Genomic DNA, 15,719 nt, shown 5'->3' with positions numbered 1-15,719 from the left:
GAGAAAAGAGTCGGCCCGAGGATTGAACCCTGTGGCACCCCCATAGAGACTGCCAGAGGACCGGACAGCATGCCCTCCGATTGGACACACTGAACTCTGTCTGCAAAATAATTGGTGAACCAGGCAAGGCATTCAATCACACTAATAAGCTATTGTTGAGGAAGCCGGTAATTTACTCAGTGTTGAAGTACCAATCTAGATCAGTCATTAACGTGCTGAAGTCTAGATTTCTTTCCAGAGAGCAGTTCTTGTCTTTTAATCGGCATCTTAAATGCCTGGTTCCGTTATCTGATAAAGAGATGCCACCTCAGTGGATGTGCTGTGCAGATCACGGTAAACAACTGAGGCAGTACGTCAGAAATTAATCAAACACAAACTCCAATGCCCAGGCTCCACCAACTTTAGAATACACTGTTTGTATGGGAGAGCGAGAGACAAAGAGAGACAGAGTGAAGTGCCTCCTGATGTGATTGACAGTTGGGTCCTATTTTCTCTCCCTCAGCTGGACTATAATGATGCTCTCAGGCTGACTACGAGTGGGACACTGCAAGCTAACCCACAGAGAGGAGCTGCTACATGAAGGGCTTCTGAGTAGCATCCTCAGGCACAGGATCCACTCCAAAGGGTTGCAGTAAGAGAAGAGGATGTCTGTTACCATGGTACTGCATGGGGAGAAAATTAAGCTAGAGGTGGTGTGCTGGAAAAAAAATAATTCTCATCAGCTTCTAACTTCTGACAATTGCTGACATGTATACCAGCAAAAGAAAGAAGCTGTTAATTCAGTTAATTTATTTATTTCAGTTACAAGTCATGGGAATTGAGGGGTACAATTAAACACGTACAAATTACAATAATTCTGTAATAGTCAAAGTAAGCCGCAACTGAAAAAGGAGAGGGTTTTCTGAATATATTTCAGATACCAGTATGTCTAATTATAGAAAATAATACTTAGGAACTCAAGGGGTAACAAGGAAAACCGTCCTATAAATAATTAATAGCAAATTGACTGTTCAAGGAGGCGGTCCTGTACAAACTGGGAAGATACAGTATCAAAGTAATCAAGATCACAGAAGTTACTTCGAAGTCAGAACCTTTCTATAATTTGGCATTACACTACTCAATTTCAGTGTTACGTTGCTATTTTTTAAAACCAAGAATAACTCAACGCAAAGACAAAATTCTCTGCAAATAATTTATTAATATATACAAATAAAAAACATCTCTTGGTCGTTTATCAGATAATAGGTAAGTACTGTAAGTCTTGGCTGTCTAGCAAATCCAATTGATTTCATGTGTTGATGTGTACTGATTGCAACATGCATCATGACTTAATACAAAATGAAAGTATTTGAGACAGGATTTGTATTATCGAATAGATGTTTAGTTTAATGTGACATAAGAGAAATATACTGTAGCATGAGTGAAATGTCTCAGTCACTGATTCTTCTGTTGAGTTTTCAAACATTGTCAACTCCTAACATTCTTAATGCAAAGCCACACCATTGAAAACTTCACTGCAGAACAAAAACAAGTCCAGTTTAAAGGTGTTACCATTCCTTGAATCATCAAACACATAGGCCAAACATAGGGGTAAAACAAAGACTATTGAAGATGACACAATGGGCTCAAAAAGCATTCATACAAAGATGAGTCATTTTGCATTTTATTTTCGTTTTGACTTGTGCTTTGGCCTTTAAAATGTAGCTTCTTGCTGGATGTACCTCTATTGAAATACATTTGTACAAGTTCTTATTAAAAATAACATTTCAATTCAACCTCAAATCATGTTAAAATGTTCTATTGGTCAATAACTTTATTCAAAAAGAGGATTTCAAAAGATTCATCTTCCACTTTTGTGCAGAAAGGCCCTCAATGTCACTGAATTATATACATCCACTATACTAGTGTACGATCCGCTCAAAGTCTATTCCAAAGTATTCTTGCTCATTAAAATCAAAGGACTTCGGTTTAGTTCATTTTTCCAACCTGGTCAGTTCCTTAGATCCTGAATGACGAAATTTCCATTCAACCAAGCCACTATGCTCCATTCCCCGGACTCAGACTGGCCATGAAATGGAGCAGTAGTTTCCAGAGGCTTTGATAAGAAGATCTGATGGACCTTCAAACAAGTTCAAGTACCTATGATGAGAGAAAAATACATGTGAGCAGGAAGGAAACACCATGGCTGCATTTACACAGGCATCCCAATTCTGATATTTTTTTCTCTAATTGATCTTATGACCAATCAGATCAGCTCTGAAAAAAAACTGATTGGTCAAAAGACCAATTAGTGGTAAGAAAATATCAGAATTGGGCAGCCTTTGTAGTCTACATTTTATCCAGGCTGAAAACCCTACATAGACCCCAATTGACATAGCCTGCAATAAGATGGTCATTGTGAGTTCCCAACAAGAGAAAGACTGTGTAAATGCTAAGTACGTAAGTAGACAAATACAATCAAAAAGCAAACCTTGATTGTTCCTTGACTGTTTGCAGCAATCAGCACATTGGAGTCCTATAAGAGAGGTCAGAAAAACACAAACCATGAAACTGTTAAATTAGTACTTGTGATTGATTGACACCAACATTATTCTATTTCCCTAATTATGCTTTTACTAAATAACAACAATGTGGCCTCAAAGAGTGTCTATAAATGTATCTATAATATTCAAACAATGTCATCAGGTTATCAACTTCATATGGTGCAAAACCGGTAGAAAACTGAGCTGCTGCTAAAGGAAATTCAGTGAAACAGAAAGGAACAATGTTGTTACCTCGCTCTACAACCAAGGGGCATGAATTTAGGAGCAAACTGAACACGAGAGGAAATTCAGTAACTTTTGGAAAATATGCAGTGGCCTTAATAAAAATGATTATTTATTGTTGAAACCGATGCATTTTGGCCCATAGACTTCATCGGGGGGGAGGGTCATTTAAGCAGTGACAAGGGGGGTAATTTAAGTAGTGACACACCATGGTGTATGACTGTGTTGCCAGGTAGTTCAACCCTGTGTTCTTGTATTTACCAACCATGGAAATTGTAGGTGGTTTGATGTGTTTGAGATAGTGACCATTATCTTAAGACCAAACTGTTTGTGTAATGAGCCATTCTTGTGGCAGTTACTTGTCCTTGTGTGAGAGAGTAATAACATGCTCCACTGGACAGTGGTGTCAGTCTGCCTAGAGGAATACGCTAGCTTCTTATACTCCCTATACTGGGAGCATCATTAAGGTCACAAGACAGGCATTTGTTGTCAGTAAATATTTTGTTTGCAGCCGATTCAAAAGGCTTAACCGTAACGCAGACATATACACTGGATATCAGACATACGAATCTCCACTGGTCTGACAAACACACTCTTACCCCGTCAGGCATAGCTCTCCAGCATACAGCGCTGACAAACTCATTGGTGTCATCTTCCTTCTTGTCTTTATCCAGCACACTCTTCACAGTGTCAAACTTAAATGTCAGCAGTGTCTTGGACAGGCCTTTGTAGTATAGATACAGAGAGTTGTTCTCACTTCCTGCAGAGAAAATAATCACATCATTGTCAGTGATTGAACTCCAAAATCTGGCATTTCATCAGTTCTTTTAGTACTCATCAAATAAAAGTACACTACATTTAAATGCACCCAAAAGGAATTGTGAAACAACTGCACAATTGGTCATTTAGTCTCCAAACAGCATGAATTCTTAAGCCACATATGAATGTCAATCAGATTGACACAATCTGAGTAAAAGCATTTAATGTGTGGCACTGGACTTTTCCAGCACCACACAGCATGCAGCTGTCAACATGGTCCGGTCCCACTTACCACACGCAACATAGTCTCCATTGGAGGCAAGGCCAACAAAGTTCTTCTCATTGATGTGGCCCTTGAATGAGCGCAAGCAGTGGGGCTTGTTTACATTCCACAGCTTCAGCTGGCTATCTGTTGAGCTGTGTGGTATAGAAGAGGAAATATGTCAGCAGAACATGCACTTCAGCTACAGATATGTTTTTATTGCATCGGCTGCATATCGACGCACTGCTTCCTCTGATGTCACCCTTCCACATCTGCTGTGAAAGGTGAGAGCATGTATGTTAGACCATGAGACATCCCTAAATTCGTTTTTCTTGCAGATTTGTCTGTAGCGCCCGAACGGCTTGGCCAACAAACTATGGAAAGAAGATGAGCCTCTCACAAACACTATGGTGTTCTATATTTTGCTCTACAACCCCCCAACAAATGTTATGTGATTACCGTGAAAGGAACCTGTAACAGTTTTAAATGAATGGAAGTGTGAAGGTAGTTGTGCCTACATTAAAAAAGTGTTAACTTTTTTATTTTTTATTTATTTATTTTAAACCTCTAAAAACAGCACCAGTCAAAGGTCTGGACACCTACTCATTCAAGGATTTTTCTTTATTTTGCCATTTTCTACATTGAAGAATAATAGTGAAGACATCAAAACCGTAGAAAACACAATTGGAATCATGTAGAAAGCAAAAAAAAGTGTTAAACAAATCAAAATATATTTTAGATTCTTCAAAAGTAGCCACCCTTTGCCTTGATGACAGCTTTGCACACTCTTGGCACTCTGAACCAGTTTCATGAGGAATGCTTTTCCAACAGTCTTGAAGGAGTTCCCACATTTGCTGAGTACTTGTTGGCTGCTTTTCCTTCACTCTGCGGTCCAACTCATCCAAAACCATCGCAACTGGATTGAGGTCATGTGATTGTGGAGAACAGGTCATCTGATGCAGCACCATCACTCTCTTTCTTGGTCAAATAGCCCTTTGTTTTGGGACATTGTCCTGTTGAAAAACAAATAATAGTCCCACTAAGCGGATGGCATTTCGCTGCAGAATGCTGTGGTATCCATGCTGGTTAAGTGTGCCTTGAATTCTAAATAAATCACAGACAGTGTCACCAGCAAAGCACCCCCACACCGCCTCCTACATGCTTCACGGTGGGAAGCACACATGTGCAGAGATCATCCGTTCACCTACTCTGGCTGTTAAAAAAGTCTAAAAGACACAGCGGTAGGAACCAAAAATCTCAAATGTGTGTTTTAGCAGTGCTTTTTTTTTGCAGCAATTCAACCATGAAAGCCTGATTCCCAGAGTCTCCTCTGAACAGTTGATGTTGTGATGTGTCTGTTACTTGAACACTGAAGCATTTATTTGGGCTGCAATTTCTGAGGCTGGTAACAAACACATTTTCTGAATCAGAGGTAACTCTAGATCTTCCTTTCCTGTGGCGGTTCTAATGAGAGCCAGTTTCATCATAGCGCTTGATGGTTTTTGTGACGGCACTTGAAGAAACTTTCAAAGTTCGAGACATTTTCCAGGCTGACTGACCTACATGTCTTAAAGTAATGGACTGTCATTTCTCTTTTCTTATTTCAGCTGTTCTTGCCATAATATAGAGCGTTTTTTTAAATTAACCAAATAAGGCTATCTTCTGTGTTCCACCCCTACCATGTCACAACATAACTGATTGGCCACTAGCGGAAAGAAATTCCACAAATTAACAAGGCACACCTTGAAATGCATTCCAGGTGAGTACCTCATGAAGCTGGTTGAGAGAACGCCAAGAGTGTGCAAAGCTGTCATCAAGGCAAAGGGTGGCTACTTTGAAGAATCTAAAATATTAAATATATTTTGATTTGTTTAACACTTTTTGGGTTACTACATGATTCCATTTTATTTCATAGTTTTGATGTCTTTAGTATTATTATACAATGTAGAAAATAGTGAAAAGAACATCCCTGTAATGAATAGGTGTGTCTAAACTTTTGACTGGTACTATATCTATCTATACACTGCTCAAAAAAAATAAAGGGAACACTAAAATAACACATCCTAGATCTTAATGAATGAAATATTCTTATTAAATACTTTTTTCTTTACATAGTTGAATGTGCGGACAAGAAAATCACAAAAATGATCAATGGAAATCAAATTTATCAACCCATGGAGGTCTGGATTTGGAGTCACACTCGAAATTAAAGTGGAAAACCACACTACAGGCTGATCCAACTTTGATGTAATGTCCTTAAAACAAGTCAAAATGAGGCTCAGTAGTGTGTGTGGCCTCCACGTGCCTGTATGACAACCCTACAACACCTGGGCATGCTCCTGATGAGGTGGTGGATCTCCTCCCAGACATGGACTAAAGCACCCGCCAACTCCTGGACAGTCTGTGGTGCAACGTGGCGTTGGTGGATGGAGCGAGACATGATGTCCCAGATGTGCTCAATTGGATTCAGCTCTGGGGAACGGGCGGGCCAGTCCATAGCATCAATGCCTTCCTCTTGCGGGAACTGCTGACACACTCCAGCCACATGAGGTCTAGCATTGTCTTGCATTAGGAGGAACCCAGGGCCAGCCGCACCAGCATATGGTCTCACAAGGGGTCTGAGGATCTCATCTCGGTACCTAATGGCAGTCAGGCTACCTCTGGCGAGCACATGGAGGGCTGTGCGGCCCCCCATTGAAATTCCACCCCACACCATGACTGACCCACCGCCAAACCGGTCATGCTGGAGGATGTTGCAGGCAGCAGAACGTGGGCTGTAAGCACAACCCCCACCCGTGGACGTCGGGCCCTCATACCACCCTCATGGAGTCTGTTTCTGACCATTTGAGCAGACACATGCACATTTGTGGCCTGCTTCAGGTCATTTTGCAGGGCTCTGGCAGTGCTCCTCCTGCTCCTCCTTGCACAAAGGCGGAGGTAGCAGTCCTGCTGCTGGGTTGTTGCCCTCCTACGGCCTCCTCCACATCTCCTGATGTACTGGCCTGTCTCCTGGTAGCGCATCCATGCTCTGGACACTACGCTGACACAGCAAGTCTTCTTGCCACAGCTCGCATTGATGTCCCATCCTGGATGAGCTGCACTACCTGAGCCACTTGTGTGGTTTGTAGACTCCGTCTCATGCTACCACTAGAGTGAAAGCACCGCCAGCATTCAAAAGTGACCAAAACATCAGCCAGGAAGAATAGGAACCGAGAAGTGGTCTGTGGTCACCACCTGCAGAACCACTCCTTTATTGGGGGTGTCTTGCTAATTGCCTATAATTTCCACCTGTTGTATATTCCATTTGCACAACAGCATGTGAAATGTATTGTCAATCAGTGTTGCTTCCTAAGTGGACAGTTTGATTTCACAGAAGTGTGATTGACTTGGGAGTTACATTGTGTTGTTTAAGTGTTCCCTTTATTTTTTTGAGCAGTGTACATACATACATACCACACATCCTAGATGTAGGACACGCTATTCAAATCCTGGTTTTTCATTATTTTTTTGTCCTTGTTGCCATTCATGAATGTGTTATTCAATGTGTTTCTATGGTCCATAGTATGACCAGCTTTAAACAATTCCATACGTCGTCAGTTTAGCGCAACCCAACGTCTTAGGCTCTAAAGAATTAAGATCAGTGACCTAAAAGGCAAATGCTGTATTCATTTGGGGAACATTTACCATACAGTCATTCAAAATGTCAAATCGTGACAACCCAAACTTAATTTGATTGAGGTGACTTACGCAGATACAATTTCCTCTCCGTTGACAAACTTAGCGTAGGACACAGCTTTCCTGTGGCCTTTGAACACCATGATAGGCTGTTTAGTGTTGCGGAGGTCGTAGTAGTGGACACAGTGGTCTGGGAGAAAATGCAGAAAAGGACACAGTTGTAATTTGGGGGAGGGGGTTTGGAAGAAGTAGCAGCGCATTCAGGTCATTCTCATGAAACCATTAAAATACCATGGCAGTAATGATTTTAAATTTAAAACATGTAATTTGGTAATATAACAAAATATAAGATAGTGTTCTCTACCTTGCACAAACAGTGATTTCAATATAGTAATTAATTATTTTTATATTTTATTGCATTTTCTGCTAAAATTCTCATTACTGCAACCGTCCAGCTGTCTGAATGTATGTTGTTGTAATTTAAAACAGAGTAAAATTAAAATATTCTGAAAAAAATAAATGGATGTTCTAGACGTTTTCAAATGACAGAAAATATGAACTGAATATTCATGTATAATAATAAATGGAAAGAATTGTGGAAAAATGAAGTGTCTATGACTGATGTTCTCATCCTCCACAACATTTTGAAGGACTGTTAACACAGAGAATTTGAAATAAAGTGTGATTTTGAATGAAGCAAAACATGTCAGTACCTTCAAGATGGCTACCAGGTAAGCAGATCTCTTTATATTTCTCCAGTTAAAAGTTAAAAAAGATCCTTGTCAGACTGCATACACAACATAATTAATTATCATTACAGATAACGGTAGGTTTCCACGTTTAGAAAAACGTTATTTAACATTTTCTATGAAAATATACTTCATTAATGTCTAATTATGTACATTGAGTAAACATTTGCTTAGTCATCATGTCTTTTCTATTGTTAGCAAAACATGCTAAGGTTTCTCATCCTCCGCAACAACATTCTCACTTACCGATGCAATTTAAGGCCAGTTGCGGTAGAGAGAAATTCTGTTTCGGTAATGAGAATTTAATCATAGACTATATTTTTTAAATATATATAAATAACTATTAATTTAAATATTATTTACTAATGGTTGATATTTTGCTTTATGTCCTGTTTAATTGCAAACAGTCAAGCAAGGGACAAAAAGAAAGCTTTAGCAAAATCCAGAACTGCTGGAAGAGTACCAAAGGAAGGAGAGAGAGAGAGGTTAGGAGCCTATGCCCTCATACAGTGTCTATGGGAAGTCACACATCCACCACACACACACAGTAAGCCATTTAGTTTGTACTATAGGATGTCCATACAGTCTGCTAGTCAGTCCCTACTATAGGATGTGTACAAACAGACAAACCGTCTGTAAGCATTCATTCCTTACTGTAGGATGCACACACACACACAGTCTGTAAGCCATTCCGTCTCTACTATAGGATGACGTGTCCATAACAGTAAGATTTTCTCATGTTTGAGACATGCTCATTTCATGCTACCTTTCCAGTTCCAGATATCAAAAACGAAATCAAAATAGTAAAATCAACTCTAGATCTGACAAAGAAGCAACATGAAAAGAAGAAAACAGAAAAGAGTAGCAGGAAAGGTCAAAAAGGTATTACAGAAGAAAGAAACAGCTAAAAGCTGTATTGGACATGACATCATCAAGCCAGGAAGATGATACACTTCAACATGTCCAAGAAGCAAATTAAGTTATTCAAAATCTTCAAGAAGACACAGCCTCCAAGAGAACAGCCATTTTCACCTCAACTCATAAAAGAAGAGAGGCATCTCTATAGACACCAGGACCAATGAAGACATCTACCCCAAAGGAATCACCCAAAAAGAGGAACAGAAGAAAGAAAACACTATCAAAATTGAGGGCAAAGCTGCATTACACAGAAAACAAGCTGCTGGTCAACCTAAAGAGATGGTCAACCTAAAGAAAAGACTGAAAAGACTTGAGATGATGGCCAAGAGGAAGCAGGTAATTGTCATCATGGAAGGCAGAGAGGTCCAGAAAACTACTAAGAGAGGTCAGAGAACATCACTCAATAACAGCCAGAGAAGACTAATGCGCAAACTTGTTAGCCACTTCCTTCATCAAGATCTCCACTATAATAAATGGGAAATCCGGAAAAATTAGAAAAAAGGGCCAGATAGCGTCCGTTAAGGCTCTCTTACGGAATAACTTCATAGAAGATTTGTCTGTTAAGGCACAACCTTTCCAAGCCTTAATTATTTAACCTTAGGTCATTTTGGATTGGCCAGCAAAGAGTCACAGACAGAGAAACATGTGCTTGCAAAACAGATTAAAACTTTGGCTTGAAGATAGACACTGCATCAGCTTGGGGTCACAGAAACATCCCCAAGAGACACTTTACAGGCCAGTGTGTGTAGTGATGATGACATAGTATTCTAATGTTTATGCATGTGTTGTTTTTGTGTGTTCTCTGATTTTAGACTATAGTGGCTTGCGAAAGTATTCACCACCTTGGCATTTTTCCTATTTTGATGCCTTACAACCTGGAATTATAATATATTTTTGGGGAGTTTGTATAATTTGATTAAAACAACTTTGAAGATGCAAAATATTTTTTATTGTTTAAAACAAGAAATAAGACCAAAAAAAACAGAACTTGAGAGTGCATAACTATTCACAACCCCCCAAAGTCAATACTTTGTAGAGTCACCTTATGCAGCATTTACAGCTGCAAGTCTCTTGGGGTATGTCTGGATTTTTGCCCATTCTTCAAGGCAAAACTGCTCCAGCTCCTTCAAGTTGGATGGGTTCCGATGGTGTACAGCAATCTTTAAATTATACCAGATTCTCAATTGGATTGAGGTCAGGGCTTTGACTAAATCATTCCAGGACATTTCAACATCTCCCCTTAAACCACTTGTGTGTTGCTTTAGCAGTATGCTTAGGGTCATTGTCCTGCTGGAAGGTGAACCTCCGACCCAGTCTCAAATCTCTTGAAGACTGAAACAGGTTTCCTCAAGAATTTCCCTGTATTTAGCACTATCCATCATTCCTTCAATTCTGACCAGTTTCCCAGTCCCCGTCGATGAAAAACATACCCTCAGCATGATGCTGCCACCTCCATGCATCACTGTGGGGATGGCGTTCTCGGGGTGATGAGGTGTTGGGTTTGCGCCAGACATAGCGTTTTCCTTGATGGCCAAAAAGCTACATTTTAGTCTCATCTAACCAGAGTACCTTCAGCTATATGTTTAGGGAGTCTCCCAGATGCCTTTTGGCAAACCCCAAACGTGTTTGCTTATTTTTTTTAATTTAAGCTATGGCTTTTTTCTGGCCATTCTTCCAGTAAAGCCCAGCTCTGTGGAGTGTACAGCTTAAAGTGGTCCTATGGACAGATACTCCAATCTCCGCTGTGGAGCTATGCAACTCCTTCAGGGTTATCTTTGGTCTCTTTGTTGCCTCTCTGATTAATGGCCTCCTTGCCTAGTCCGTGAGTTTTGGAGGGCGGCCCTCTCTTGGCAGGTTTGTTGGGGTGCCATATTCTGTCCATTGTTTAATAACAGATTTAAAATGGTGCTCCATGGGATGTTCAAAGTTAGATTTTTTATAATCCAACCCTGATCTGCACTTCACAACTTCGTCCCTGACTTGTTTGGAGAGTTCCTTGGTCTTCATAGTGCCACTTGCTTGGTGGTGCCCCTTGCTTAGTGGTATGGTAGACTCTGGGGCCTTTCAGAACAGTTGAAGCCTGAAGTTTAAATACACCTTAGCCAAATACATTTAAACTCAGTTTCATAATGCCTGACATTTAATCCTCGTAAAAAATTGCCTTGTCTAAAAGGTCAGTTAGGATCACCACCTTATTTTAAGAATGTTAAATGTCAGAATAATAGTAGAGAGAAATATATATTTCAGCTTTTATTTCTATCATCACATTCCCAGTGGGTCAGAAATGTACATCTACCAAAAACAAATCGAGTGTCATTTCCTATAAATTGTTTAACTTGGGCCAAATGTTTCAGGTAGGCCGCGCCCCGACCTGGGTGCGGACCAGGGACGCTCTGCACACGTCAACAGTCAACCCTCGAAGCATCGTTACCCATCGCTCCACAAAAGCTGGGGCCCTTGCAGAGTAAGGGGAACCACTACTTCAAGGTCTCAGAGCAAGTGACGTCACTTATTGAAACGCCACTAGCGCGCACCACCACTAACTAGCTAGCCATTTCACGTCGGCTACACATGCAAAGTAGATGTCCTAACCGACTTGCCAAAACTATAGTTTGTTAACAAGAAATTTGTGGAGTGGTCGAAAAACAAGTTAATGACTCCAACATAAGTATATGTAAACTTCCGACTTCAACTGTATACTAAGATCATTTGACAGATCACGTGACACTTAAATAAAGTCCACCTGTGTGGAATCTAACTAATTATTAGACTTCTGAAATTTGTTGCACCAGATCTTATTTAAGGGCTTCATAGCAAAGGGGGTAAATGCATATGCACGCAGCACTTTTCCGTTTAAAATATTTTGAAACAAATCATTTCTTTCATTTCACTTCACCAATTTGGACTATTTTGTCAATGCCCATTACATGAAATCCAAATAAATATCAATTAAAATTACAGGTTGTAATGCACCAAAATAGGAAAAATACCAAGGGGGTGCATACTTTTGCAAGGCACTGTATTGTTTGTTCTGTACTTTTGAAGCAGTGCAAAATGAAATTGATTGAACTTGAATCCATGATTGTGCCAATATTATCTCATTTATGTTCTACATCAAATTGTATGTTTTTAACCATACCGCAGTCTTAGTATACTTATCATTACCGAAATCCTCAACCTAATTTTCAAAACATATGTATCATTACCGCAACAGGTGTTCATTTAATGTTAATGTTGCTTTTAAATGCATGTTCAGAATATCTACGTTATGCCCTTTCAGGCTTGCCACATTTTGAAAATATGTCAGTCAAAATCAAATAAAAATGTTAATTTAAAAATATATATTATTTCAGAGAGTTAAGTAACTTTGCATGACTGTTAATAATCCTTTTTTTTTAAAATGTGAAAATGTATTAGCTTTCCTAATGGTCTTGATGTTTTCAGACCATTGCCTTAATGAGATTTTTAAGGACTTGTTTTGGAAAATATGTTCACAAGGTATTAAATTGTCAGTAAATGTTTATAAATGAATGCTCAAACACTTCAGACCTTGTTATTAATGCCTAAAAAGGACATTTGTTGATGCAAGTATTTAAAGATTTCATGTTTGAAATCAAAGAAACCAAAATTGTGAGAATCACCCACACATTCGGAGTATTCAGACCCCTTGACTTTCACATTTTGCTAAGTTACAACTTTATTTATTTTCCTCGTGAATCTACACACAATACCCGATAATGACAAAGTGAAGAATAAGGTTTAAGGAATGTTCGAAAATGTGTGTGTGTGTGTGTGTGTATATATAAAACTGAGATATCACATTGACATAAGTTCAGACCCTTTACTCAGTAGTTCGTAGAAGCACCTTTCGATGTTGTAATCGCTGCCAGTCTTCTTGGGCATGTAGCTACAAGCTTGGCACACCTGTATTTGGGGAGTTTCTCCCATTCTTCTCTGCAGAGCCTCTCAAGCTCTGTCAGATTGGGTGGGGAGCATTGCTGAACAGATATTTTCAGGTCTCTCCAGAGATGTTGGAACGGGTTCAAGTCCGGTCTCTGGCAGGTTCTCCCATCTCCACAGAGGAAAGGGGGATACCTAGTCAGTTGTACAACTGAATGCATTCAACTGAAATGTGTCTTCCACATTTAACCCAACCCCTCTGAATCAGAGAGGTGCAGAGGGCTGCCATAATTGACACCCACGTCTTCGGCACCCGGGAACAGTGGGTTAACTGCCTTGCTCAGGGGCAGAACAGCTCGGGGAGTCGATCCAGCAACCTTTCGGTTACTGGCCCAACACTTACCACTGGAGCTCTGTCAGATTTACCATCGTGTTCTTGGTCACCTCCCTGACCAAGGCCCTTTTCCCCCAATTGCTCAGTTTGGCCGAGTGGTCTGATTGAGGAAGTCCAAAAGTTCTTCCATTTAGGGCCTCTCGAGTGACGCGGCGTGTCTAAGGCACTTGATTGATCCCGGGCTGTGTCTCAGCCGGTAGCGACTGGGAGACCCATAAGGCAGCGCACAATTGGCCCAGCATCATCCGTGTTTGAGGAGGATTTGCATGCACACTGATTTCGGTCACCAGCTGGATGGAGTTTCCTCTGACACATTGATGCGGCTTGCTTCCGGGTTAAGCAAGCAGTGTGTCAATAAGCCGTGCGGCTTGAATGGGTCATGTTTCGGAGGACACACGGCTGTCAACCTTTGCCTCTCCCGAGTAACTACCAATTGGATATCACGAAATTGGGGAGAAAAAGGGGTAAAAATACAATTAAATACAACTTCTTCCATTTAAGAATGATGGAGGCCATTGTGTTCTTGGGGACCTTCAATGCTGCAGAAATGTTTTGGTACCCTTCCCCAGATCTGTACCTCGACACAATCCTGTCTCGGAGTTCTGCAGACAATTCCTTCGACCTCGCGGCTTGGTTTTTGCTCTGACATGCACTGTCAACTGTGGGACCTTATATAAACAGGTGTGCCTCTTTCCAAATCATGTCCAATCAATTTAATTTATCACAGGTGGACTCCAGTCAAGTTGTATAATCAATGGAAACAGGATGCAGCTGAGCTCAATTTCTATTCTCATAGGAAAGGTTCGGAATACTTATGTAAATAAGGAATTTCTGTTTTTTTTTTTTAACTAAATGTAGAAACATTTCTAAAAAGCTGTTATCGCTTTGTCATTATGGGGTATTGTGTGTAGATTGATGAAGATTTATTTGATTTAATCAATTTTAGAATAAGGCTATAACAAAATGTGGAAATAGTCAAGGGGTCTGAATAATTTCCAAATGCATTTTAGCGTCACAGATGAACCTACCTGCACAACCAAAAGCAAGATGATACCGCGACGTTGGACTGAACTTTACACAGCACACATTTGCTTTGGCCTCGATGCTGGCGACTGAATTGTCAAGGTTGGTAGACCATAACTTCACTGAAAGATAAACAAAAACCAGATGCAATCCTAGATCAATAACAAAACACCAAAGATGTTGTAACTAGCACTATGTTCACTTTAAATCCAGCAGGCATCTTGTTTATTAGGACACAGGGAGAAGAGCAAACAAACGATTGCATTGTTTCAACATTACCTTTTGCATCATCAGAACCAGAGGCTAGAAGCTTGGGATCCATGAGGTTGAAATCGACACTCCAACACCTTTTCTCATGCTCCTGAAGGAACATCACAGGTGTGAAACAAACACAACTGACTTCTATAACAGAAGAGATTTCAAATCTACAGAGCATTCAACCCCCCCAAAAAAATCTCACTAGCCCAAGAGAACATTGTATATTTTAGCAATGGTTTACTTTCAAGACAGAGTGCATGAAATATGTATTTAATACAATACATCTGTAAAGTGGACGTTTCCATTTAGTAATGGATATACTGTAGTGTCTAAAGAACCAAACAAAAGGTAAAAGCTTCAGGGTATAGTAGGGGGCATTAGCAGCAACAATATCCACAGCTGCGGTCTGTTAGATTGTATTGGAGCAGTGGTATGTGGGGAACCTCAGGAAATGAGTGCACCATGGGAACAATTCATAAACCATGCATACGTACAAAATATACACCAAAATGTGTGTGTGCAAGTTTTTCCACAATAGTTGACATTTATAAAAACTTGACGGGAGAATGTCCTTTCCTCCACGCAAAGATTAGACCATGCCTACGCACATCTTCTAGTGTTTCAAGTATTGTATTGCAAGCAGGCAATTAGGGCTAAGTATTTTGTGCAAATGAGGAATATGACACCCTTATTCATGGGCTCCCGAGTGGCGTAGCGGTCTAAGGCACTGCATTTCAGAGCAAGAGGCATCACTACAGTCCCTGGTTCGAATCCAGGCTGTATCACATCCGGGCCGTGATGGGAGTCCCATAGGACGTGGCACACAATTGGCCTAGCGTCGACCAGGTTTGGCTATCATTGTAAATAAGAAATGTGTTCTCAACCGACTTGCCTAGTTAAATATAAAAAAGTTTAAATGAAATAAAAATCATGAATACAAAATACGATGCAGCCATTCGCTGTTAGTGAGAAGACCGAAAACTGTGTGTTTTATTTCTGGAATTAAAAATAATTAC

General features: G+C 40.2%; 1 protein-coding gene across 3 annotated transcripts in view; it reads right to left on the bottom strand.

Annotated features, from left to right (window-relative positions):
- Positions 1 to 1,178: 1,178 nt before the first annotated feature.
- The window catches only part of LOC112260456 (E3 ubiquitin-protein ligase COP1), a 34,525-nt gene continuing 19,984 nt past the window's right edge, over positions 1,179 to 15,719 (bottom strand). For 2 of the 3 annotated variants that reach the window (XM_024435589.2, XM_024435591.2), the window contains exons 14-20: positions 14,725 to 14,806; positions 14,451 to 14,567; positions 7,534 to 7,651; positions 3,817 to 3,941; positions 3,365 to 3,525; positions 2,471 to 2,515; positions 1,179 to 2,139 (exon numbers count right to left, since the gene is read on the bottom strand). In XM_024435589.2, coding sequence (XP_024291357.1) covers positions 2,122 to 2,139; positions 2,471 to 2,515; positions 3,365 to 3,525; positions 3,817 to 3,941; positions 7,534 to 7,651; positions 14,451 to 14,567; positions 14,725 to 14,806 — 666 coding nt within the window. In that variant the 3' untranslated portion in view covers positions 1,179 to 2,121. The remainder of the gene's footprint in view (positions 2,140 to 2,470; positions 2,516 to 3,364; positions 3,526 to 3,816; positions 3,942 to 7,533; positions 7,652 to 14,450; positions 14,568 to 14,724; positions 14,807 to 15,719) is intronic. The other variant, XM_024435590.2, reaches the window with a different exon arrangement.

Source organism: Oncorhynchus tshawytscha, linkage group LG10 (assembly GCF_018296145.1).
Source record: "Oncorhynchus tshawytscha isolate Ot180627B linkage group LG10, Otsh_v2.0, whole genome shotgun sequence".
NCBI classification, from domain to species: domain Eukaryota; kingdom Metazoa; phylum Chordata; class Actinopteri; order Salmoniformes; family Salmonidae; genus Oncorhynchus; species Oncorhynchus tshawytscha.
The sequence above is the reverse complement of the archived record's forward strand: the minus strand, read 5'-3'. Positions and strand labels throughout refer to the sequence as shown.